Here is a 27,618-nt window from a genome sequence, read left to right on the forward strand (position 1 = left end):
ACATAGTACCAAAGGTAACCGGTATACAATCCCCTGCATTGGGCTCAAACATTTATCCGTCCTTGGTCGATAATGGTGCAACCTTTGGTTGGGTCAATAAACCAACTACTGTCAGCATAGACACGATTGAGTGTAGAGTCTTTTGTACAAAACCCTATTTTATCTCGCTAAGACTCCTGGACTCTTGCCGGAAGCTTTGCGAAACTGCTTTCTAGAACCCCTCATAAGCAGGACAAAGGACCACTTTCACGCCATTGCCATGTTATAGATTGTTTATTTTGCATCTCTTAAATCACCAACTTTTTTCTCAATGCTACTTGTTATTCACTGCAGCAGTGCATCAGGCATGAAATTCAGATAAGCATTCATGGAATTTAATTTAAAAAAATAAAAATATATTTATTATCAATCTTTGTCACATTTTCTTGTTCATCGACCCCTTCCTCAGGCTGGAGAGATAGGCATCATAGATGGCATTCAAGAAATGGTCGTCATTCTGAAAAACAAACGTATTTTTATTAACCACCCTGTTTTTATAATAAAGTTTTTGATGACACGGCACCCTAATTCAAGAAGAAGCAGAACTCTGTAGAGAACATTTAGTGCATCAGTGTTTTAAAGAAAACAAGGACAATATGGAGTATTGATTCTGGTGGAGAGCAGATTACGCAAACCGATGAGATGGTATAAAACAATGTAAAAGGTAGCACTGGAGCACAGTATTTTTTCGAAGCCTAACCTATATATTCTTATAGTTTGATGGCACAGCTGGCAAAGGGATTTGCTATTAATCATGCACATTTTTGGTCCTGTGCCATGCTGGGATTCGCAGCATTGCTTCTAGGTTCACTGGTGCTGTATCCGAGCTTCAACAGAAACAAGATTGCGTTTATTTGCTTTATGGTATACTAGCCATTTACATGCATACCCCAATGACCAAAATAGGGCATAACTTCTTCATTGCCCGTTGCAGTTAAACAGAGGTTTAAGGGTATTCCCTTAGTTTAAGAATACCAACTCTGTATCAGGTCTGAAGCTTCTGTTTGCTTGTCTGCACTTGCAGCCTAAAGGAACCAAGCTGTAATAAAATGTCTTGTGTGAAGCAACTGTATAGTTCTACATTTACAAAATAAATGGTAGAGTGCCATATATTTAGACTTCTAGTATTTCTACCATAGGTGGTACGATTAGTAAACTTTCCGCTAAAAGTAGTACATGGCAAACAATTCTCGTACAGTTCTAGTTAATCGTTGCCTAATAAAAAGGGCCCTTGCAATTCAATGACAAATGGTTTGAATCAATAGCAAATACATACATTTGCTTTCCCCGAGGTTGTGAAGAGTACGACCTTAACCAAAAAATAATGTTCTCCTCTGGTGGGACAAACATGTATTGCACGGAGGAGGTTACTTTTCTGTTTCGGAAATGGATTGACAAAGTAGATTGTAAACCGTGTCTTCAAAGCATTAGCTTAGAATTCCCCAACAATCAGAAGCACGTTGGGGATTTTACTCTTGGCCCAAGCTCGCTTCACTTAGAAATTGATTTTGCCAGTAGAAAAATGTACTTGCATGGCTCTAAAGAGCTTTTCACATCTCAATTTGTTAATTTAGGAGAGTATTTGCAGGAAGCTGTACAAAGATCACAATGGGATATTAAGAGGTACAAACACTGCCATTTGTTGTTCAGAATCTCATATGGGGAACACATACAAGGATTATCACACAAGGGTTGCAGATCTTTGTATAGCACATACATTCAGAAGTCAAAGAATGTGCACATTGCATATTGACCCCAGAGACTGTTATAGATGTATTGCTAGCTTCCCTCTGCGTTTAAAATGCCAGGTTTAAAACGCCCTGTCCTTGGGGAGATCCCCCCCCCTAGTGTGAAGCATGAATCATACTGCTGTCCACCTGGGGGTGGATGACCCTAGTGCGATACCTGGCCGAAATGTCATGCTTTTGTCCAGTGGCCAGATTAATAAAGCTCACTTCTAGAAGATAGACCTGGGTGGAGTAAACCCCTGATCCCATCACTGGTTTGTTGAATGAAATAACTGCAGTAGTGTTATCCTCAAAGACCAAGACTACTCTGCTCAGATATAAAGTGAAAGATGGTTTTCATAGGCTGTGGATCAACAAGGTCCAAGGGTGACCTCCCATCAATACCCAAAAAATTTGTCGCAGTTTAGATGCCCCAATTCTGAAACAAGGAAGGAGTATCCAAAAGGTGGTGGTTTGCCCATGACCGCCATTCCAGAGGTGTATCCACTTCCAGGGAGATCAAGATAAATTCTGGTGTTTAAATCTCCTGATCCCAATGTGATGCCAAGACAAGCAGTGTGTAGTGCATTAGGTGAATGATGAGGGGGACCACCTGGAAACGTAGAAGATCAGATAGCAAAGTGAGCCAAGTGCTTGCTCCTGATATCTGTGCAAAGACTGCCATGGTAGGTTCGAATCCCGGCAAGGTCAACTCAGCCTTTCATCCTTCCTAGGGCGATATATTGAGTACCACTCTTTAGGAGACCTATGGATGTGTAGCACTATATAAGAAATACATTATTAGAAGCCATACATCGCCCGTGATGAAGGATCAGATTTGTATAGTTGAAATGTTAAGGTACAAAATCCGGTAATGTGTGGTGAACAGCCAAAGGGTGTATCCAGGACAACTCTAATAAAGGGTGAAAGTTGCAACAGCCTAGGTGACTGAGATCAAAGGTTTAATGATGGCACCTGCTGAAGAGATCACGTTGCTATTTGAGGGCTTTAGTGTAGAAGTCGGTATGTATGCTGTGGTGATGTAAACACAACCACTTATTACTTTGGTAAAGATCCAAGGTGTATGAAGAAGGGGCCATAGGAAAGCATTGTGTACAGGTAATCTACCCAGCCATGAAGCCCAGATAGCTTATTTGAGGACTTTGCAGGCTTTTGGAAACACCCAAGTCTATGGAGCTTGTTGCAGGGATAATGGAACATCGGCCTGCAGAACCACCTTAATGAATTTGTAAGAAGCAGTTCAAACTATTGGTGACTGGCCATAGCACCTAAACCTCTCGCACATTATTAAAACATGGAACTAAACCTGCTGACTGATCTCTGCAAGTGGATAGGGCTTTCTGGCTCCCCTGCACCAATGAGCTTCTGGACTTCAGAAAAGAAAAACTCGTAGATCGATCATGCACAAAGCCCAGAGGTCTTGTGCGATTTACTTCTGAGGTCTTGGGTGGGAGATGTGGGAGAGGGGTGGGGGGTGGGAGGAAGTGGGAGAAGGTAACAAGACCTTATTGTATGTTTCTGTATCTATTGCACAGAGAAAGATCACCGAAGGTGGCCCTGGCAGACTTGGTGATCTTGCAAGGTTACAGATATACCTGGAATTTCTATGTTTTTGTAAAAAAAAAAAAACTCCAGGCAGGCTTAAAGGGGAGAAAAAAAACCGGCAGATTTTTCATATCCAGCACACTGAGCACATAATTCCTGTTGCTACAGAGCACTCACCTTTCACAACTTTAATCGCCCTGACTGATAGGACTGTACTGTGAAACATTTCATGCAATTGACAACTCTCCTCTAGTTGCACTCACTGCCTTGCAAAACAAAGCGTTTACTCATTATTCTTGTTTGTAACAATTCATTAACTTTCAATAGCACTCAGGGGACATGGATCGACTAGTCAGATGGTGCTAAACGCGGGCAGACACTTTGAGTGACCAGCCCTCTTTGCGGCCATCTGCGCCACCCCAACTCGGGTATTTGCCATTTTCTCTGTGTTCCTTAATGGTCCTCGCTCCTCACCCCGTGGATCCACTTGCTAGGAGTTCTCTGCCTTCCCAACCTACATCCCTCCCTTCCAGGCTAATTTTTCTCCGGCTTCGGCTCAGGCATCCTGCAGCTCCCTAAGCCTAAGTCATGTCCACTATGGAAATAGTGAAGGGATTTCCCCTTCCTCACATGGCAGTCATTTTGGTTTACTTTTTTTTCCAGGGAAACTGGGCAAGCATGAAAGCCAAGAATGCAATTTCCCAGAATACATTTGTTTTATCACAGTGGGAGATGGTCCATCCCAGTGCAATACTAGTGAGCCACCTGCTACTTCGGCTCGGGTTGGCCGGTAGTTACTAGCCCTGTACACCCCCATAAGCAGTGGTTAGCGCTATATTTGAAGGTGTATTCGATTACAGACCTCTCGGCCAATCAGAAACCAGTCTATAATCTCTGGTGTAGACCTCATTCAGATTTTTGCATCAGCCTGAAAAGCAGCGCAATCAATTGTCATAAGCTGTGTAAAGGCACACGGGAATGTGTGCAGTCCAATAACCCAAACTAAAACCGCAATCCCTCACATAATGCAGACCGTTTGTTATTAGTCACTTGTGTATACTTATCCCACACAAATAAAAAATAAATAAACCCATTCCTTTTTAGTCACACTGCTCTATGCATGTTCCAATACCCTTCTATACTACGGGAGGGACACCACCACCTGGGATAGTAAGCCTTCTTTAACTTTTAGCCCTTGGATTATCCTCCGACAATACCTTAAGAGTGGGTCATTATCCTGCGATAATGGAACCCGTCTATAAGGCTTATTTATAACAATGGAATGTTGGACGTATTGTACGTCTGGGCCAGCAGAGGGTCTTCATCACTGTTACAAAGCTTGGATGTTTCACTCCCAACATTTCACCTCAGTGTTTTGCTTAGCACAACGTTCAGTTTGTTATTTTTTCCATATTTTAGAAGCATTACAGAGCGAGGGTGGTAACAGATATTGTATCTTACCCTTGCAATGCACCCTCGGCTTTGCATTAGGCCCATAACCAGTTTACGCTCAGAGATCGTGTTTTACAAATATTCAATTTACCAGTTAGGTGGCGTCTCAGTAAGAATCAGACCTTGTGTCCGGGATGTCTTCTATTTCTAATTTAGGACTGAATTTTTCCACCCCCATCACTTCTGCTTCACCAATGTTGAAAAGAACAGAAATGGTAAAAACATCTTCCCTCAGTATTCAAGTCTTGATTTTTTCAACTTGTCAGTAATGATATAAACAAAGATCTATTGCGTACTGTCAAAATGAACAGCTCACACTATCCAAGTTCAATAACTGCTAGTTTTTGGTGGAGCTTATTCGAATGTCTGCTTTTCAAATAATTCCACAACGTACTTGCATTTGGCAAATAGAATTGCTGGAGTTAATGGTGCCAGACTGCCTCTTGCACTTGGACAAAGGGAGATCACATCTCTCCATACCCTAACACTGGCTACCAATTTGGACAAAGGGCCACTTTCAAAATCCTGTGCATTACTCACTGAGCAGTGCAAAAATCCAGGCCCCAAAAACCTTCAAGAAATTATTATGCCTTCCCTCCCAACCTGCACCCCAAGGTCAAGCACAACCCTCCTCCTAGTGTTCCCAGTCTCCAATTCAACTAGGATTGGAGTGTTCACCTACTCAACCCAGGCGCCAACATTGTAGAACTCATTGCTTCCCCACATGTGACAGTCAAGACTACATTCCTTTCCAGAAAGCACTCAAAACCTGGCTCTTTACCTTAACCATGTAAGGTACTGCTTGGGGCCACTAGACCTACCACCAAAAGCCAGATAGGGCTGGAACTGCAAAATCAAGGGAAGGTAACAATTAGCCCCAGCGATCAATTTATTCAACACTAGGAAGCTGCTGGCTCGGCAACAATGAAATAAGCTGCTCACTTATGCCAATTAGCTGACCGTGCAACCTCAGTCCGTGCCACAATCTTAATCCCCACAAATCCAAACCCATGACATAACACTTATGCTCCTATGCTATTAATGGGCTCGCTCACTGTCCTCTGCCAGGCAGGCACCACGCTGAAAGACCAGGAGTTGGTTTATCTTCTATCTGGAAACAAAAACCCTTTACTCCAAATCAGAGCCGAAAAAGCACTTCTGTTCATTGCCACAACTTAGCCCAATCATTAGCTCACTCAGAGTATGCATTACAGTATCTGTCCAGGAGATGTCAGCCGCTGTTAATCCTACTTATCAGTGAATTCATTCACAGAACTACAAACCCAGAGCTTAAAAGCACTTCTGTTCAAACAATACAATTGGGCCTGCTTTTGTATATCATAGCAGTGTCTGACAAGCAAGTCTTCAACACATAAGATGGCAGTAACTGGCTGTACTGTCACAAGAAAGTAGTACTCCTGGACTTGAATTGTTCTGCTGGGTGTTACCCTGGATTATCATGACCACACTAGCACCATAGTTAATGTAAGGTTGAAAACTTTAAAAAAAGCAATCTTCCCCAGTTTATTGAAACATGGTAGGTTTATTTTTACCCTTGTGGCATCACTACATGAGATCATCAGTTATGTAATGTCACTTATGCTATACTTGGCATTTTGGTGAACTGTCAGTGAATCGAGGCAAGGTTGAGTCTGGAGATGTGGGATGGGGCAAAGCTTGACGTCTGTTTCCCAATTGAATTGGTGTATACCGTGCAGAACTACATCTCTCCCCCCCTGCAAACCACCCCCCCTCCCTTGCTATTCAGGACACCCCACGAGTTGCAAGGAAAAAGGGACTGGGACATAGTACCTTTTGTTTACCAACTGTGCCAGAATTGCAGATGATGGGTGGCCTGTGAATCGAGGTGGCATAGGATTATGTTTAAGTGAAGTAAGCTCATAGTAAATTGTTCCAGAACACTGCCTGTAGCTCCAGGATGTTGATATGCAGATCTTTCACCTCCGGCAGCCACAGGCCTCTGTCGTGCAGATGTCTGGTGTGCGCTCTCCAACCTTCCAGGGAGACGTCCGTGGTGATAGTCTTCTGGTATGGAGGGCGGGGGGATTTAAATCCTGTGCTCTTGTCGATGTTGGAGTGAACGACCCACCACCACCCCCCGTCAGAACTCATCGTTGAGGGATCTTGTCCGAGAAGCTTCTGGACACCTGTAGCCAATGGGCATCCAGGAATTCCTGTAGGGGTCTCATCTGCAACCTGCAGAGACAGACAAGGTAGCTACAGGACATCATACCCAGTAACTAATTGATGGCTTGCACAGTGGCCGTCTACGACGGCCGTTGCACCTTTCTTTGAATGGCTGCTAGCCTCTCCTCCAAGGGCAACACCAGGCAGGATACTGTACTGAGTCTGGCGCCTAGGAACAATGTTCTGCGATGGCATTAAGCAGGACTTCGGATAGTGGACGGAGCATCCCAGATCCGTCAATAGTCAGATGGTCGTCTCAGTGTGTTCGTCAGTCACCCAGCTCCTGTGAACAGGCGCATATCAGCCAGTCCAGGTACGGGTATACGTCTATGTCCTGTACACATAAATGCGCATCCACTGGTGCCAGGCATTTTGTGAACACTCTTCGGGCCCACTTCAAGCCGAATGGTAGGGCGTTGAACTGGTAGTGCTGGCCCTGTACCAAGAAATGTAGACATTCCTGATGTTTCTTGTGTACGGGGACGTGTCAAGAAGTCTCCTTTTTCCAGTTGACCGTGTAAGTGTTGCAATCTGACCATCCTGAATTTTTGGGGAAAGTATTTGTTCAGATGTCATAGGTCCACGATGGGTCTCCAGCCCAGTCTTCTTAGAAAGTATCTGAAATAGATTCTGCAGCCCCAGAGCGGATTGGTGAACTAGCTCCATCGCCCCTTTTCGTAGCATAGCTTGCATCTCTTCCAGAAGCTGAGGGATGCGCTGCTCCCGACAGGGAACCTGAGTAATCCACAGACACCTGCGTTGGAACTCCAAAGTGTGCCCTTGGGTGAGAGCATACAGCACCGATCTGTCGGTGGCAATCTTTCTCCACTCGCTGACGAACTGCGTCAGCCGGCCCTCCACCGGGGTGCACGAGTTGGGAGGGCGGGGGAGGAGCGGGGGGGTTATCGACGTCCTGGCCGGTTCACGCTTGCATGGGCGCTGGCGTCCTGCCTTGTGGGTGACGCTGTCCCCTGTTAGGGAAGGTTCTCTGTACGACATGAAGAACCCTTTTGAAGACCTACTCTATTTTTCACTGGACGAGCAAAAAGGCGACAAGCAGTGGTGCTGGAGAGTGCAGAGGGAACGGGCCGTCTCCATCTTGATGGCCTGGAGGGACTCGTCGACGGACTTTCCAGAGAGATTTTGATTCGCTTGGACCTCCTGATGGAAATTAGTGGCTTTATATCCATCCCTGTCGACGAAGGCAGGCACCGTTCTCCATTTGCCAGAACCCTGTGTCGGCGACGTCCACTGCCACTGATGGAGTGATCAGACGTCACCTCCCCTTCCTGGAAGAGAGTGAGGGCTTTTATCTTTTTATCATCTGGGAGGAACTCCAGGATTGATCCTAGCTTGTAGCACAGTTCCCTGTTGTACCTGGCCAGGATCGCCAGCGCTTTGGCTGCCTGCATTGTGTATGCCACAGTGCAAATCACCTTCTGCATGGTGGCCATCCTTTTCCCTCTTCGCTGTCCGGACAGACCGACGGGTTAGCCAACAGATACCTCGTGCCACCAACAGTGTCCGGCGATGTTTGCGACCTCAGGCACTTGGGTGCAGAGTCCAGCACCCTATATTTCTTCTCTAGTTTATCCCGCTTGGCTAGAAGCTGTGCAAGGGTTCTTCATGAGGGCCAGTCTCTCTTCCCAAATATCATTCAGAAAAGGCACCACTATGATAGTCTTCCGCCTTTGATACAAGAATCCCTCCTCCTTGGTTTACTTGGGCACCAGCTGGAATAGCTCGGAGGCCCCGTCAATCATGGAGTGGAACAAACCCACCTCATCAGGTGGGGACACCCTATGTGGGGCATCCAAATGTGGCAATTCACCATCTGCTGCAACAAGGTCTTAGTCAACCGTCGTGGCCATATTTGCTCCTGTGTCTGGGTCTGCTGGGGGAGTTGGGGCCCGATGTGGTGGAGGTGGTTGATATGGGGACGTCCGATGGTGCTTCTTCTACGGCTGAGGCTGATCGGGGACCTGAGGGAGCACAGGTACCAGGGCCGGAGGCTTCTCATCCGGATCTCTGACACCAAGGTGTGTAGAATCGATAGAATATCCAAGGAAATAACCCTCGGCTGAGCAGGCAGAAAAGGTAAACTAGGCCCTGCACCCTCGTCACCTTTGTCCTTGTGGATTGTATGAAAGGACTCCCGATCGTCGTCCGTGGACAAGACCTCCATAGTTTGGTCAAAGACCTGGGAGGGCTGTTTCAGGGCCTCCTCGAAGCTCCACCCCCTTTTATCCTCCATTAAGGTTTTGAACCTGGACCTCAGCCGGTTTCACCCCTTCTGACATGACTGCAGACTTTTGCAAAGTCTCTGATGTGGGGTCACGCCTTGGGGGCAGAGACACTCTGTGCCATGGGAGCTATCCTCACAGGATCAGCACCCGTAGCTGCCGCGGTAGTAGTAGCAGTCGGAGTCGCCGACAAGGCCTTTGCCTGTGCCGGTAGAGCCTGCTTGGACTGCACTGCCTTCTCCTCTGCCCGCGGCTTCAGATTTCTCCTGTAGCTTAGCTGGGGTCGATTATTTCCTCTTTGAAGAGGAGCTTGATGGTAGGCTAGCAATGGAGGCGGAAGGTGATGCTGATCGTGCCCTAAACACTTTGGGACATGCTTCAGCAGCGAACCCGGTGGACTCAGACTTGCAGATCTTGGCCTCATTTTGGGCCCCCACGGATGAGGCACCCTCAAAAGGAAGACTGCTCCTTGGACTGGCCAGTCCTGGGTGAGGCATGACCCTGGTCGGAGCAGGGGTCCGAGGCCTTGTTTGTATAACGCCATGCAGCCAGCCTACTATGCCTGTCCTTTGTAGTTTTCTTAGAGAAACTGAGGTATATCTCGCTCTCTACTCCCTTATGGTCCAGGTGCAGGCAGTAGAGTCATTGTAGTGGCTTGTCTTCCACAAACATATACCGTAGCCCGTGTTTGGTGCATGGCCTGGAGGGGGACCTTCCCGTCTTTTCCTCTGTCATGGTCGGAGGGCGCGAAGTAGGCCCAAGATGGCCTTCTAGAATCTTTGATGGATCTTTGCCAGTGCTCCAGATAAGATTTTGAAGTGGGAGTATTTTACGCACTGTTTTTTAAAGTTGGGAGTAAAATGATTTTTCAGGGAGTAAAAGTGTAAATCCAACTCCCAATGGGAGTATTTTATAAGTGAATAAAAATGTTTTAACTGTAAAACGGAACTGTTTTAGTAATCATTTTTTCTTTGCACCTAGTCATACACATTAAAATATACATGTTTATTTCCGATCAGGCATTAATAAGACAGCATTACTTACCGTAAAAGCATTTCTGATGGTTGTATCTGCTTAGATTCACATGCTGTACATAGGTCCGACACCCAGTGGTCACTGCAGAGCATTGCATTTTGTTTTTCGTAGTCGAAAAGGGGACGTCGACAAGGCGTGTCTAACACTATCCCTATAGTGACGTGCGGTGTACCCACAATCCCTCACGCGTCGAGGTCCCTCTGTTTGTATTTTTTCTGCCCTGAGGGAGCCTTCTAGACGCGAGTACAGAAAAGAGAGAGATATAAAAGGATGTCTATGTCCCTTCCATCCGAGCGTGGAGGAAGGGTGGGCGCATCTGAATCTAAGCAGATACAACCATCAGAAATGCTTTTACGGTAAGTAATGCATTGTCTTCTGATGTTTGTTAATCTGCTTAGAATCACATGCTGTGCATAGACTAGCGTGCAGTACCCAGAGTTGGAGGTGGGTTGTGAGAAGGAATAGTAGAGAAAAGGTGTCTTAATACTGCTTGTCCCACCTGGGAATCAGCTCTAGAGTGGGCATCTAGACAATAATGTTTTGTAAAGGTGTGTACAGAACTCCAGGTTGCCGCTTTGCAGATGGACTCAAGGGGAACATTTGCAATGAATGCTATGGATGCCCTATTGCCACGAGTAGTGTGCGCTCTTGGCTTGAAGGATAGTTCTCTCTTAGCAAGAGTATAACAGAGAGTGATGCATTGAACAATCCTTCTAGATATAGTGGACTTTGATACTGCATCTCCTTCTCTTCCTGCTGCCACCGAGACAAAGAACAGATTAGTCTCTCAGTGGTCTAGTTCTTTCCATATAAAACATGACAGCTCTGAGCACATCAAGTGTATGCAGGCTCTTTTCTACTAGATTTGAAGGATTTTGAAAGAACGTTGGTAGTTCTATTGACTGGTTGACATGGAATTTCGAGATGAATTTCGGTGCAAACCTTGGGTGTGTGCGTAGAACCACCTTATCTCTGAACCGTTACAAAGGTGTCTAGACCAGAAAGAGCCTGTAGTTCACTTACTCTCCTAATGGAGGTGATAGCTATTAAAAAAGCAGTCTTAAGAGTGAGGTCTTTAAGAGTTGCCTTGTGCATGGGTTCAAAGGGTGAACCCATGAGCCTGGTGAGTACCACATTTAGGTCCCAGCCGGGAGCTGGGTTTGCTATTGGAGGGTGTATCCTTTTTACCCCTTCCATGAAGGCTTTGATCACTGGGACTTTCCACCATGACACTGAGTTGGGAAGTGGTGTATGCAGAAAGTGCCGCTAGGTGGACTTTAATAGAATTGAATACTAGACCTGAGTCCAGCAAATGGGTCAGGTACAGAACAATTTGTGTGGGAGAGCAGTCAACAGGGTTGATGCTTCTTCCTCTACACCAGATGACAAATCTCTTCCATTTGCTAAAATAACAGTGACGAGTGTTCTTCCCTGAGGATGTCCATGCACCTTTGTGGAAGTTGTAAATGTCCAAATTCTATGACCTCAGGAGCCAGGCTGCTAAGTTCATGGTTTGAGGGCATGGATGCAGTGTCCTGCCCTTGTCCTGTGACAGCATGTTGTACGGGCAGGGCAGTTTCACTGGTGGAGACAGAGACATCTCCATCAGATGAGCGAACCATGGTTGCCGGGCCCACATAGGGGCCACTAGTATCATGGTGGCTTGTTCCCGGTGCATCTTGTGCACAATCCTGTTAAGAAGGGGAGTTGGGGCAAAAGCGTAAACAAATTTCCCTGACCATGGAATCGATAGACCGTTCCCCTTGGACTGGTTCTGAGGGTACCTGGAGGCATAATCTAGGCATTGTGAGTTCTCCAGAGTTGCGAACAGGTCTATTTCTGGGAAACCCCACTGTATGAAGACGATGTCTTTGTGTAATCGCCATTCGTACTCTGCGGGCAGGGGGAAATCTCTGCTGGGTTCGTCTGCTAGCAGATTGAGTTCCCCTGGTACATGTTGTGACAGTAGGCACAGGTTGTGTCTGAGAGCCCACTTCCAGATGCTCTGGGACAGCTTGGACAGCCCTGGAGTGGGTTCCCCTTGCTTGTTGAGGTAGTACATGGCTGTGGTGCTATCCGTGAGGCCCATCACCGTCTTTCCTTGTAGGTGTTCCTGGAAGGCTTTCAGTGCCTTGAACCCCGCCAGTAACTCCAGTAGATTTATGTGCTTGGATGCTACGCTCGGAGACCACACCACGTGCCAGTCTGATGGGATAGGTGAGCCCCCCCCATTCTGTGAGGGATGCATCTGTGGTTAGAGTGGCTTCCACTGCGGGTGTGGCAAAAGGTTTCCCTATTAGCAGGTCTGTCCACCACCGTAGCGAGAGAACCAAGGCCTGCGAGACCACCACTAGATCATCCCATTGTCCGCTGGCCTGACACCACTGGCTGTTGAGCCACTCTTGCATTGGGCGCAGGCGCGCGTGAGGTACCAAATACATACATGACGCCATCATTCCTAGCAAGCGCATTGCTTTGCGTACCGTCACCTCTCAACCTGCCACATATTGGGGGATCTGAAACAGCATGTTTTGGACCCTCTCGTTGGAGGGGAAGACAAGGCCGTCCTTTGTTCGAATTAGAGCCCCTAGGAATTGTTTGATCTGGCTGGGGTCTAAGCTGGACTTCTCGTTGATGGAGAAGCCCAGTTGGAACAAAAGGTCTACAGTCTTTTGGGTATTGGAGAAGCATGTTTCGTAAGAATCCCCTGTTATGAGCCAATCGTCGAGGTAAGGGTATACTGGGATGGACAACCTGTGCAGATGGGCCGCTGCCACTACTTTCGTGAATACCCTTGATGCTGATGCTATCCCAAAGGGTAGCACTCTGAACTGGTAGTGTTTGTTCTCTATCATGAACCTGAGGTATTTTCTGTGCACTGGCAACATTAAAATATGAAAGTATGCATCTTTCGTGTCCAGTGTTGTCATGTAATCCCCTTGTGATAGCAAGGGGATTACTTCCTGTAAGGTTACCATGCAAAACTTTTGGGGCTTGACAAATTTGTTCGCTGGGCGCAGATCTAATACAGGGCGCATGGTTAGGTCCTTTTTGGGTACAAGGAAGTACACTGAATAAATACCTTGCATTACCTGAGATAGAGGCACGACCTCTATAGCTCCTTTTTCCAGTAGCTGTTCCACTTCCTGTAGAAGGGTGGCGAGGTGTTCTGGCATCATGCGTCGTCCCTGTGGGGGTATGTTGGGGAACTGTTGAATTATATACAGTAGCCGCGGGCTATGGTTGATAGTACCCAACCGTCTGATGTTATTCCCTCCCATGCTGGAAGAAACTATGTTAACCGGCCCCCGACCGGCGATGCATGGGAGGGGACCCGAGTCTTCGGGTCATTTGCTGTTATTGGCCTGGGAGCCTCTAGGGGTAGAGGCCCAACCTCTCCCCTTGCCACGGCGTTGGCCTCTCTGATTGTACTGGCCACTATTACCCTGGTTAGAGGACCAGTTGTTGGCAGAGTATTGTTGTTGTTGATTCTACTGCTGGCGTTGGCCACGAAAAAAGCGCTTATTGCCATAGCCGCGTCTGTCAGGGGGCTTAGAAATCTGGTCAAGGGTCTTGATTGTGTCAAACTCCTTTTTAGCATTTTCTAGAGCCTCATCAACTGCCTTACCAAAGAGATTGGTATCCTCTATAGGTTTGTTGATCAGGGAAGCCTGTGTTTCAGGTTTAAACCCCGAATTGCACAGCCAGACATGGCATTTGAGGAGTATCCCTTGGACTGGGGAACGCCCAGAAGTCTCTGCAGCATCTAAAGTGTTTTTAACGATGCTTTGGTTCACTAGTGTCCCTTCCGTGATTGTGGCCAGAAGGCGTGTACGCAGGGGTTCTGGTGCCTCTTCAGCGTCGCTACGTAGCTTGCTCCACTGTGTGCCTGCGTAGCTTGCTAGTAAAGAGTTATTAGCGATCCTTGTTGAGAAAGCGGCGGAAGCTGAGATTCTTTTCCCCAGGGCATACAACTTTTTCCCCCTCCTTGTCTGGAGGTGCCTCGCTGGTGGACAGTGGCACCCCTGCCCTCTTCCTTGTATTTGTTACTACAAGGGAGTCTGGTACGGCGTGGCCCCTGACGTACAAAGGGTCAGAAGGAGATGGACTGAAGAGTTTCTATTCGAGGGTTGACCCCTCTGACCAACGCAGGAGTGGATAGAGAAGGGGTGATTCTTTTTACTGAGGTAAGGAGTGGAATGGTTTGACTGACAGGGGGTTTCTCCTTAATTACTTTTTCCACAAAGTCAATGTCAGGAGAGGTCTCCCCAGTGTCGAATTCGAAATGCGCTGCTGCTTTGCGCAACAGTGCATTAAACGTAGGCTTGTCATCTATAGGAGATGTGTTCCTAATAGGCGAGTCTTTGGGAGGATATAGGGTTATGGCATCAGGGTCAGAGTACGCTGATGGGGACTGCCAAGGGTGTGCGGTACCTACCTCTAGTTCTTCTCCGAAGCCCCCTGCACCTGTATCTGGATCTTCTTGAAAACCCTCCTCCTCCTCTAGGTTTCGTTCTTCCTCTACACCCAAAAAATCATCCTCTTCCTGAAAATTTTGTTCCTCATCAGTGAGGTCATACACATCTAATTCCTCATGTGAAGGATTAAACAGCATAGGAAATTTGACCCTGGGGACCTCCTGGGGTCCTCCTGGGGTCCTTCTCTTGGTCTTTTGGGTGTTGGTAGGTTTTGGTTTTCCATAAACCTTTCCATTTTCTCCATACAGAAATGGAGTCTCTCCAGAGTTTCATGGGGTACCCCTAAGTAGTCTAAGAGGGAGGGGGGGGGGGTAAATTAGTGTTTTCTGCCTGGAAACGCTTTGACCTCTCCCACAACGTCGAAGAAAGGTTCTGTCGCCATCTGAAAAGCCTTTCAGTAGGCCAGGAGTCCCTCTAGATGAAGGGGGCAGTTCCTGGCTCCCCTTCGGCTTTTTCGGCGTGTCTTTAGCCCTTTGCGCGGTATTCGACGTGTCTTTCGTCATCCGCCTATGGGTATCAGCGGAAACAATCCTCGCTAGGCTCTCGACAAGTAAATTGTCTGTGGAGGTTTCTGGTCTCGACGTTACGGGTGTTGCGTGTTGTACTGCGACGGGCGCTCTTACATACAGCGTTACGTCGGATGGTTTGGGGGTAGCGCCTTTATCTGTGGAAAGCCTAGTCGCTGGTCGTGGCTGCGTTTGCTAGTGGGGCTTTAGACTCTTACGGTCTGAGGTAGACGCCGGGGTGCCCTGCGTCTCCTTCGGCGCTGATGGATTCTTCGTCTTTGACGAAGAAGAGTCGTGGGTTGTGTGCTTATGAGAGTGAGTCTTTTGTGCGTCCTTGTCGCTGGGGTGTTCATCCCCATAAGCAGGGCGTGAGCCGTGCCCGTTGGTGCCGGGACGGACGTCAAGGAGCGTGAGCGCTCCCTCGAGAGGTTTAAGACTTCCGCAACGGAGGTCGTGTTATCACCTTCCTCGTCACTTTCCGCGGCGACGGGTGAGGAATCAGACTTCAACATGGCGTAGGCCGCCCACATCTTGACTCTACGTTCTTTTAGAGTTTGGGGTTTTAAAAGCTGACAAGCCGCGCAGCAGTCTTCTTTATGATCGAGGGGCAAGCAAAGATTACATCATTTATGCTTGTCCTTCCAGGTGTACTTGCCCTTGCAGAGTGGGCAAAATCTGAAGGGTGTCCTCTCCATAGCTGAGGCAATAATTTGCGGTGATAACCCTGAGGGAAAGGGAAGGGAAAAGGAAAGGCATTCTCGAAGAGAAACAAGATAGTTCCACCCCCACTCTCCCTACTGTATGTTGGCCGGCGAGGCCAGGCCACGTGTTCGGCAGCACCGAAGGATCTCCTCTGTCTCGTCTCCTCCGAAGATCTTGTTCGGCGGAGAAACGGCTTCGCAGCTACGTTGAGGGATCTATGTGTTAATGTAATAAGTCAAGACCAAGGTCCAGGAAATATGTTTTGCAATGTCTCTCGAGGAGCTCAGCGTAAAGGCGACCAAAAGCTGGGCGGAAAAAAACAATCTGAGGGACCTCGACGCGTGAGGGATTGTGGGTACACCGCACATCACTATAGGGATAGTGTTAGACACGCCTTGTCGACGTCCCCTTTGCGACTACGAAAAACAAAATGCAATACTCCTCAGTGATCACTGGATGTCGGACCTATGCACAGCATGCGATTCTAAGCAGATTAACAAACATCAGAACAGTAGTTTCTCACTGTGCACTTCTGGTCCAAGCATTTCCATGAAGGCATGGCAAAGGCACTTGCCAGGCACATCGGTAGTGGTGGTATTAACTGGCCATTGATAGTAGCAGGTGCAGAATGGGGCAAGTGCCTGTGTATCAAATATCAGTGCCTGGCAAAAGCTTAATACTTAGGCACAAGCCAAAACCTGTTGGCTTTATCAATGCTCGTGTTTAACAGTACTCCAGTGAAGGACACACAGTGCTTGGAAATCGAGTGTCTGAAGGCATGCCTGGTAAGACATTTTTACTACATGAGTATGTTGTTTACAGCTCCAATTAAGCCATGAACTCTCAGAAGACTGCTTTGAAAAAACACTGGATGGCACTGAGAGTGCATAGTTTGATGGTAAGGCTTAATAAAGCTGGCTCAGAGTTTCCAAGAGGAGGTGTTTTGGGAGGAGCAGAAATGGCCTAGGGATTAGCATCGCCATCAGCAGTCAATGGATGGGCACATAACCTTCCAAACACCTACAGACTGTAGCTCATATGCCATTCCTCCCTTTACTCTAATACAATAGTGTTGGCTTCCTAGACCAAATTAACAAGAGTTTTCCAGGAGGCTCGTAACCTTTACAACTAGTCACTCACAAGCGCCCATGGGACACTTTATGCTGCTCTTTTCAGGTTTTCTTTTTGGCTCACATAAATTATCACATTTAAACAATTGATGTTTGCCACGGGTCTATGGAGGAATGTTATTTACTAGCTGTCCGAACAACCCATCTCTTAGTTCGGAGTAATCACCTGTTCTGTCCGTGGTGTCAAGTCCTTAAGTTTCTCCACACAGCCTGACTCACTGGCTGCCCGCCTGACCACAAACCTATCGTCTGATCAGAGACACATTTATGAATGTCAGTTTGTGAGTTCCACATGGACTTCCCAGGAGGTGTAGACTGGCCCTATAGGGGACTTTGGAGATTGCCTCTTTTGTGGTAACCCATTTTATTTCCAAATGTTCTCATAGGAAAATGGTCGGGCTTGCTGAGCCTGAAAATGTGTACTATGGGGCCACTATGAAAATTATTTCCTGGGGCTCTTTTGGTTCCCATTCCACCCTCCTGCTTCCCAGTGCTTCCTTGGAACCTGTTGTCTGTTTTTGTGAACAAACTTGGCACACAAGGCTGGAAATTGTAAAACCTGCACTGGATTTCTGTACAATGTCACGCGTAAACTGCATTAAACGTGAGCAATGAGCTGTGAACTCTCTTTGCAGAGCTAATAAATGTGTTATGACTTTTAATGAATGGCTTTTGACAATTTCCCTTTCACCTGTGCAGACATGTTTTACGATAATGTAAAAAAAAAAGAACGTGGGCGACTCTTGTAGGTGGCCTTCAAAATGTTAAAATATTTTAAACGACCAATGCATTACACATATTAGACCTAGAAAGTGTAACAGCAGTTCTATTGTGCACAGAGCATCACATGACCACGTAGAATGCTCGCAAAAAGCTTTGTGAGCAAAGTGGCAAAGACAATGATGGAGAATGTTGGAATAAAACAAGTAGACCCCCGCCACCCACTCCCACCTCAAAACCTTAAATATGGATGTGTGGGTTAGGCGGGTGCATGTTCACGTGCACACGGCACTCCACCAGCATTGTACTTCAAGGCCATTCTTTCACACCTCGCTGATTTACAAGTAAACTACTCCTGTTAGTATGGTAACACGTAACAGGCTGATTAAAGTGATTAGGTTTAATTACATAATTCGATTAAATACCACACAATTGACTCCTCTCCCCAGATGACCGTGGTCCACACTGTCCACACCACCTAGACCACCTACCTATGTTGGGGTGCTGCAGCTTTCAAGCAGCAGCACTAGGCAGCTACCATGCAGCACTACAGTAAACTTGTATGTGTCGGGCTGCAATTCGGGAAATGGAACGGAAAATAACATTCCGTGACAAAGACTGGACTGGGAGCAGTGCACCTGCTGCGCGTGCAGGGCAGCTCTGTGGCCTGAAATCCACGCGACGCTGCCTGAACCCCATGACAGCGTGTGCCTTGATGATGGTGTGCACAGCAAGCACACCAGCAGCAGCTAGTTCTTCCTTGGACATCGTCCGTGTCCTATTCTGACCCTTAACGCCTGATTCCGAGGTCCCTTAGCGCCATGGTGAGTTTAACGCCTGCTTTTTGCAGGCGTTAAAATCCATGGTGCTAATTACGCCACCTTAATTTACGGTGGCGTAATTAGCGCCTTCCCCACTCCCATTATGCCCTATGGGGCAAAAATGGGAATGGGTAAAATGGGAAATGGGGATTTACCGCCCCACTCACCTTGGAATGGGGTGGTAAATCCGCCATCCACCATGGTGTAAACATAGTTTACACCATAGTTTACACTTTTACTGAGGATTCCCAGCCTGAAGACTGGGAATATTCATGAGCATGTGAATCCATGCTAGACCACATGCTGCAAAAAAAGGATTACGAAAACATTTCCATTTTTCAGTTAAAACATTTTTACTCCCTTATAAAATACTCTCATTGGGAAATGGACTTACATTTTTACTCCTTCAAAAATCATTTTACTCCCAACTTTAAAAATAGGAAGTAAAATACTCCACTTCTTATCTGGAGCACTGCTTACTTGTTAGACTAGAAATCCTCTGGAACTTGACTTTCCTACAGTTTGTGCCTTATCTTCTGCCTATAGCTGGGTCCTGGACCACCAGGGTCCCCCTTCTGCCTCTGAGAACACTCATGCCCTAGATTAGGGAATGACTGCTAAAGTAGAAGACCTCTGAAGAAAATATAAAAAGAGTTTGAAAGTATTTACTTGCTGGTGCTGTAACTGTACATTCCTGAAATAGAATAAGTTACAAGTGTTACAAAGTTCTTACTTACCTTTGAAGTGCAGACTGCCATTCTGAAAGTATTACAAGGTTATTACTCATCTTTGAAGTGTGTTCCACTTTTCTAAAAAGTAACATTGCTAGTAGAACTATATTATTCCTGAAACGGAATAAGCAAGCGTTTACTATCAATATGGTCTACTTACCCTGAATTGCATACTGCCATTCTGAAAGTCTAATAATGTGGGTTTACTCACCTTGAATTGCATACTGCTATTCCAAATGTGTTTTATACTTTGGTTTACTTACCAAGAGGTAATGAACTTTTGATATAGAGTTTCACTTATGGACAGCATTTGATTTGATCATGCATTTGCACTTTATCTTCAGCACTTTAGCCAGAGTTGCACTGCATCACACATTTTACTACCGAGCAATGTGTTTGCTGTATACGAATTAATATTTTGAGCTCACTTGCCAGATTAGATTAACTCTTGATGAGAGCTGCACCGCATTATGCACTTTAGTATTCAGCAATGAGATTGTTGTAGATGAATTAATATTCTAAGCTCATTTGCTAGATGAGGTGATAAAGATGTTCATTAATTTACATCTTGCGATGACCAGATCATGCATTTGCACTTTATCTAGAGGACTTTAACCAGAGTTGCACCACATTATGCAATTTATTATCCAGAAATGAATTTGTTGTACATGCATTAGCACTTAGAGATGTTTAATCTGCACTAGCACTTTATTTTTACTTTGGGCATTCGGCAGGAGGATAGATCAGCAGCAACGTGTTCACCTCAGAAGCAAGACGACACGAAGCAACACAGGTTCGATCCACGGGTCCGCACTTAAAAACCTCTGGGTATTTAAGCGTGTTAAAAATATGCAACTAAGACAAAAAACAAAAAAAACAATTACACAACTAAAAAACAAAAATTCTTTAACAGCGCCTCGATGCCCACGGGATGTGTGAGCGCTTTAAAAAATGTGAATAAAAAAAAAAAATAGATGCATCACATCACGCATTGTTACCTTCTAGTGATATGTGAAACAGTATTCTATACTCTTGTTCCTTTGAATATAGGGCTAGGTTGCCGATACAAATTGTGCAAAATTACTTTACTTTTTGCATTGGTTATTGCTTATGCATGTGTTGGTCTGTTTTCACTACTCACCATCCTGCATGGGCCCACCGAGCATTTTTGTTTTCAGGCGGTCCTGCCATATGTCAACACGAAGTGACACACATTGGTATGGCTTTAGCTGCATTTCGGATAACATTAATGGGACTTAACATGGCTGCACATTAACTTGTAACACATTGGTCCCTTGTTTATAATGTGTGCTATAGCTGCCAGAAACAACTCCTCTACATGTACACTGGAATGATGGGTGAAAAAATGTGTGATCAAGCGACAAGTCAGTCACGAAACGTTACACTGCCGAATTATTGGCATTCTGGACTTTGGGAACATTATGTGTTCATGGTTTTTTAATGTGCAGGATGCCCTAATAAAATAACTTGGTATCTTTACTTCGGTGGACTGATTCCTGGCATCTATACATTTTGCAGACTTTGAAGAGTGCTCCTCTATCTTTTGTTGCACACCGCAGCATTACTTTGTAGTATATATGGGATACATTACTCACCGTAATCTTATTTCTGATGCTTGTATCTGCTTAGATTTGCATGCTCTGCATAGGCTGACATCTAGTGGAAGCTGCAGAGTATTACAGTTGTTTTCAAAATTCGAAAAGGGACGTTGACTGGGCGTGCCAGTAATACTATCCCTAGTGACACGTCCACTGTACCCATGGTCCTTCACGCATCGAGGTCCCTCAGATTGTAATTGTTCTGACATGAGGTAGCATGAGGTGTAGCCTGAGTACAGTTATATCCAAGCAGATACGTATCAGATAAGCTCATGAGCATCCATGCGCCTTCTCTCCGAGGGGAGGAAGGGTGGGTCACGTGAATCTAAGCAGATACAAGCATCAGAAATACGATTACGGCGAGTAATGTATCCCTTCTGAGGCTTATGGAATCTGCTTAGATCACATGCTGTGCATAGATTAGCGAGCAGTGGAAGGAGGTGGGTTGTGAGAAGGTTCATGAGCGAATAAATGTCTTGGAGCCTCTTGACCCACTTGTGCCTCTGTCTTGGAATGGGTGTCAATGCAGTAGTGCTGAGTGAAAGTATGAAAAGAGCTCCATGTAGCTGCCTTGCAAATACGGTCTAAGGGAACATTTGCAATGAATGCCAGAGTGGCTCCAGTACCTCTTGTGGAGTGAGCCCTGGGCGTAAAAGGCAGAGTTTTATCTGATAGGTATTAGCACAGTTGGTAAAATCTGACTATCCACCTAGAGGTAGCGTTCTTAGAGATGCAATCGCCTTCTCTGCCTGGTGCTATGGAGACAAACAATTGATCGGTTTTCTTTAGCGGTCTGGTCTCGTCTACATAGTAGAGGACCACTCTTCTAACATCCAGTGTGTGGAGTTTTACCTTAACAGAGCTTTTGGGCTCCTGGCTGAAAGCCAGTAGGTGAATTGACTGGTTTACATGAAATTTGGAGATGGATTTAGGTGAGCACCTAGGGTGAGTGCGTACATCCAGCTTGTCCTTATGTATAACAAAGAAAGGATCCTGCACTGACAATGCCTGGATTTCACTAACCCTTCTTATGGAAGTGATAGCCAGTAAGAAGGCAGTCTTATACGTCAAGTGTTTGAGACTAGACTTGTGCATAGACTCGAAAGGGGGTCCCATGAGCTTAGCAAGTAACACATTGAGGTCCCAACCTGGCGGAGGGTTAGAAATTGGAGGGTGGAGTCTTTTTACCCCTTCCATAAATGCCTTGATGACTGGTACTTTCCACCATGAGACCTTATTATGGGAAGTGGTGTAGGATGACAAAGCCGCCAGGTGGACCTTTAGGGAGTTAAACACTAACCCTGCATCTAGTAAGTGAAGCATATAAGTTAGAATGTTGGATGGCGTACATTCTATCGGGTTGATCTGCTTAGTCTGGCACCAAATTACAAATCTTCTCCATTTGTCAAAGTAGCAGTGCCTAGTGTTTGGTTTTCTTGATTCTTTCAAGATATCCATGCATCTTTGAGGTACATTGATATGCCCAAACTCTGACCTGAGGAGCCATGCTGACAAGTTCATTGAGTGTGGCTGTGGGTGCACTGTTAGTCCTTCGTGCTGGGTGAGTAGGTTGTACTGGCACGGGAGTTTGATGGGATCACACATCGCCAGTTTGCGCAGATGTGGATACCATGGTTGTCTTGCACATAGGAGCAACTAGGATAAGCGTCATCGTTTTTTTGTGCAACTTGCTCACCACCTTCCTCATGAGAGGAGTTGGGGGAACAGCATAAGCAAATTTCCGTGACCAGCTCATCCATAGGGCGTTCCCCTTGGAGCCTGGCTGGGGGAACCTGGATGCGAAGTCTGGGCATTGACGGTTTTCGCTTGTGGCAAATAGGTCTATAGTTGGGGAAACCCCATTGAGAAAGAGGTGTTCTACGACTCCGTGTAGATGCCACTTGTGTTCCTCTGGTAGGGGATATCTGCTCAACGAGTCTGCTAGAGCGTCGAGTTCCCGTGGAACATGTTGTGATGAAGGGAACATTTTCCGTCCGAGTGCCCATCTCCAGATGTTTTTGTGCAAGTCTGCACAGATCTGGAGAACGTCTCACCCCACCCCCGTGTTTGTTGATATAAAACACTGCTGTAGTGCTGTCTGTTATGATCTGCACTGACAGGTTTCTTAAATGGGGTTCGAATGCCTGAAGGGCTTTGAATACTGCCAGAAGTTCCAGCAGGTTGATGTGGTTCTGAGCTGCAGTTTGAGACCACAGACCGTGAGCTGTGTGTTGAAGGTAGTGAGACCCCCACCCTGCCAGTGAGGCATCCGTTGTGACAATCGCCTGTACCTCTGGATTGTTTTGTCAAGTTTTCTTTTGTCCACCAGCGAAGATTCTGTAGAAGTGTTGGCGAACCGAACACTAGATCATCCCACTGTCCACTTGCCCGAGACCACTGTTTCGCCAACCACTACTGTATGGGACGCATGCGCGCATGAAGTACCAGGTAAATGCAAGATGCCATCATGCTGTCATGCCTACCCCCGGAGCACCAGGCCAGGCCCAGCACCCCCGGGAGCAGGCATCATGCCCCCGGGTAAAAGCCCAGCAGCCCCTTATAGGGGCTCTTTGGACTCTGTCCTGGCGCCTTTGGCGCCAGGCTCATAAAGGAAGGTGTTTTGGTGCACTTACCTGATGCAGACCATGCTGCAAGATTCAGGCCTCCCTGAGACCTGAAAGGGACTATTTTTTCATTGGGACTATTTTTCCACTCGGGCGTGGCCAGGGAAGGATACTTACCTGGAACTACTTTGGGGGCTATTTAAGCCACGCCCAGACAGTAGCTCACGCTTCGCGTTGTTCTGCATCCAAGCAGCTGAACGCTCACCGTGTCTGCTCCTGCATCTGGTCTCCAGCCACGCCCGCCTCGATCCTGGAAAACCTGCAAGGAAAGAAGAGAAGAAAAAGGTGAAAACCAAGGATTTTATCAAACTTCTTACCTGCATCCGGAACCTTCACGCCAGCGTTCCTGAGAAAAGACTTTCATTTAAAAGCACCGCGTTGCTCGCTGTAGCGCAGCGCTTCACTCACCTGTCCTCGGGAGTTCTTCTGGCTCCACCGCGACTGTCTGCACCGGTCGCCACATCTCTGCACCTAAGGGAGAGAAGAAGAGACAAAAGGTGAGCAGAAGGAACATATCTGGAAAGCCTAATTTTCCGCCATAACACTTACCGGTCTTCTGTTGGTGGATCATTCCTCATTTCGGGTCGGCCCCGCTTCGTTGGCAGGTACCGCACCCCGGCCCCTATGGGGAAAGGACAAAAGACATTATTGGAGAGATATAAAGACATTAAGAGGGATCGCCCCCATCGCTAACTCACCTGAGTTTACCATTGGCAAGTCAATCCCTCAACGCATCGCCTTCATTCTGCACCTGAAATAAAGGACAGATCACAGGTTAGGAAGGCAACAGAAAAGGAGGCTCAACACTTGAACTTTTGTAATCTTCATACTTACGACGTTCCGCTCGGAAAAGTCAAGTGGATTTGGCCAGCGCCATTCTGAAAACCAGTGAAGTACCTGGACAAACATGCGCCCCTGCACCAGAAGCAGGATGGAGAGTTCATCCTTTCAAACCATAAGGTGAGCTTCAACCGGGGATTTCGGAGGAAGTTAGAGAAGAACGAAGGGGGAAAGGGGGGAGCAAGCACACTATTCTGCAGACTGTTAATCCCCTTTCTCATCTGCAGAAGGATATTCCTACGGGCCAGACAAGCAAGATTTAAGGGTCCTGTTCAGTCGGTGTTCCGAGTTCTGCGCATCACGCTCGAAGATGCCACAGCAACCCAGACCAGCGCCTCCGTGGGAGTCAGGTGAGCGTTACACATGCCTATTAAACGCATCGCTTTGCGCACCCTTACCTGGCGGCCGGCCTGATAATGTGGTATTTGCAGTAACATTTTACACTCTTTCCTCTGAAGGAAAGACCAATCCTTCCTCTGTGTTTAGGGCAGCTCTTAGGAACTGTTTTGAAGTGTTTGGCACTATGCTTGACTTTGTTGATGGAGAAGCCCAATTGAAAAAGGAGGTTGATTGTTCTTTGAATGTTTTGTCTGCAAATCAGAGGTGATTCCCCTGTTATGAGCCAGTCGTCCAGGTAAGGGTACACTGGGATTGCCTCCCTGCGCAGGTGCACTGCCACTACCGCCAGTACCTTTGTGAAGACCCTTGTAGCCGAGGCTATTCCAAAGGGCAGCACTTTGAACTGGCAGTGCTCGTTTGCCATCTTGAAACGCAAGAATCTTCTGTGCGCTGGTAACATTGAAATATGAAAATAGACATCTTTCATATCCAGTGTTGCCATTTTAGTAGAGGGATTACCTCTTGTAGCGTAGTCATGCAGAACTTTTGTGGCTTGACATACTTGTTTGCAGGGCGCAAGTCTAATACTGGGCGCATTGTCAGATTTTTTTTGGCACAAGGAAGTAAGTTGAATAAATACCCTTGTTTACCTGGTTGCCCGGGACGAGTTCTATTGCGTCCTTTGCGAGAAGATTGATGATCTCCTCGAGGAGGATCTTTTGGTGGTCCAGGGAGTGTATCTTGTCTTGGAGGGTAGTTGCGGGGGCGCTCCAACAGTTCGATGCAGTATCCCGTGGACACTGGAGAGCAACCATCTGTCCGAGGTGATCCCTTCCCATGCTTGGGTGAAGGTGGAAATGCACCCCCCTACTGGGGATGCATGGGAAGGGACCCTGAGCGGAGCGTCACTGTTTGCTGGGAGGCGTACCGCCTCTACCTGTGCTGCCTCTATCTCTACCACGGCCCCTCTTGTTACCTCTGGCGTAACTTTGGGTAGTTTGTTGGTTGCCACCCCACGAAGTACCTTGCCCATGTGAGTAATTAGAACCCCTCTGGGAATTTTGGCCACGTGAGCGACAAAAAATGTTATTTCCTCTTTGGCACTTTAGAGTGTCTCCTCTACTGCTTTGCCAAACAAGACATTCTTTTCCACTGACATGTCGATAAGCGTAGCCTGGGTCTCGAGTTTAAACCCCGACTGTCTGAGCCAAGCGTGTCTCTTGTTGACAGTGCTCTCTGCGATGAGCTGGCCTGCATTATCTGCTGCGTCAAAAGTCACCTTTAGAATGCACCCGGACACCGATCTACCCTCCGACGCAATCTGGGCTAACTGGCCCTTTAGTGGTTCTGGTGCAGAGGCAATGAGGGCGGCTACTTGCTCTCATTGGTGACAATTATAACTTGCCAGCAGAGTGGTGGTATTTGCGATTCTTGCCTGGTAAGCATAAGTGGTGGCCACTTTCCTTCCGAGACCATATATAAATTTGCTCTCCTTGTCTGGGGGAGCTTCGGATGATGCCAGAGGTGTCCCCGCTCTTTTCCTGGTGGTGGTAGCTACTAATGAGTCGGGCTTAAGCTGACCTCTTATGTATAGTGGGTCGGAAGTGGCGGCCCTGAATAATTTTTCAATTCTGGGGTTGACTGCCCGGGTGAGATTTGGTGTGAGGAGGGAGGGGTCAATTCTGCATTAGATAGACTTCCGAATTGGTATGGCTTAGGCGATGGACTTTTTGTCCCCCCATCATTTCCTCTGCAAAGTCCCTCTCTTCTTGAGCCTCTTGAGTGTCTATCTGAAAGTGCTCTGCAGCTCTAGCTAAGACCTCATTCAGTAGTGGCCGATTATACACAGGTTAGTCATTTACCAGTGGATCTAGATTATAGGCCTTTGCCTAGTCTACCTCCTCCTCATCCTGGTCCTCGTCGTCGTCTCCGTAATAATCAACCCCTGCTTGGTCGTCCAGTATCTGTATGTCTGGATCTTCAGCATACTGATGGTAAGGTAGAATAGAGAGTGGATCTGAAATCAGGCCGTGAGCTGGAGTCTCATTACGAGGTCTCTTACTAGGAGGCTGAGGGTCTTTGGATCCTGAAGGAGTAGAGGTGTCAGGGGTATTCTGATAGCTCAGAAAATAATCAGGGTTTTTCTAATAGAAGTTAGCCAAAGACGACATTCTTGTCATCACCCTGTCTATGTCATCAGAGCTCCATTCCCTGGAACTGGGGATGAACACCTCTTGCTGGGGTTCCTCTTCTATTCCCATATCCTGTGGAGTGGGACAGAGAAGTTTAGGTTTAGTGACAGGGTCAACGGTCTTCGATGTATCTTTATCTGAAGATCTATGCTTGTCATTTTGGACCTGGGGTGCAGATGTTGTCTCTGATGACCTTTTCTGCCGTTTGTCCCCTTTACCATGAGTACAGGAATGTATCCCTGATGGTTTGGCCTTCTCTGAATCTTTCGACGCCTGGCGCCGAGATTCGGGGGTGGTTTGGGAAGGTTCTGTAGCTTTAGAGGGCATGAGTCGAGACTCGGAGGCAGACATGGAAAGGACTGCCGGAGCAGACTTTAGATGTGCTGCTTGGGGATAGAGGGCGGTTTCATCTCCTGACCACCATATCTCTAACTTTGGGGAGCGAGCCACCCTTGGCAATCGTGGATGGTTGCCGTGTGTCGTGAGGCGATCTCGACCTGGAACGCCCAGAGAACACAGTTTCTGTGGACCGCCCTCTTTGTGCCTCTTTCTTCCGATCGCTTGACGCGCGTGTCGAGTCTCGGCTGGGGTTAGTGTGCTTAGGTGCAGTAGAGTGTGTAGCGCTCATGTCGCCAGGTGTGGTCCC

The 27,618-nt window shown here is 47.0% G+C and overlaps 1 protein-coding gene across 1 annotated transcript in view; it reads right to left on the minus strand.

The window, feature by feature from the left end:
• Positions 1-254: 254 nt before the first annotated feature.
• DCP1B (decapping mRNA 1B) overlaps positions 255-27,618 on the minus strand; it is a 344,394-nt gene continuing 317,030 nt past the window's right edge. The window contains exon 9 of the mRNA XM_069628640.1: positions 255-496. Coding sequence (XP_069484741.1) covers positions 416-496 — 81 coding nt within the window. The 3' untranslated portion in view covers positions 255-415. The remainder of the gene's footprint in view (positions 497-27,618) is intronic.

The sequence above is a fragment of the Ambystoma mexicanum genome, chromosome 12, assembly GCF_040938575.1.
Source record: "Ambystoma mexicanum isolate Mex_15411 chromosome 12, UKY_AmexF1_1, whole genome shotgun sequence".
Classification (NCBI taxonomy): Eukaryota; Metazoa; Chordata; class Amphibia; order Caudata; family Ambystomatidae; genus Ambystoma; species Ambystoma mexicanum.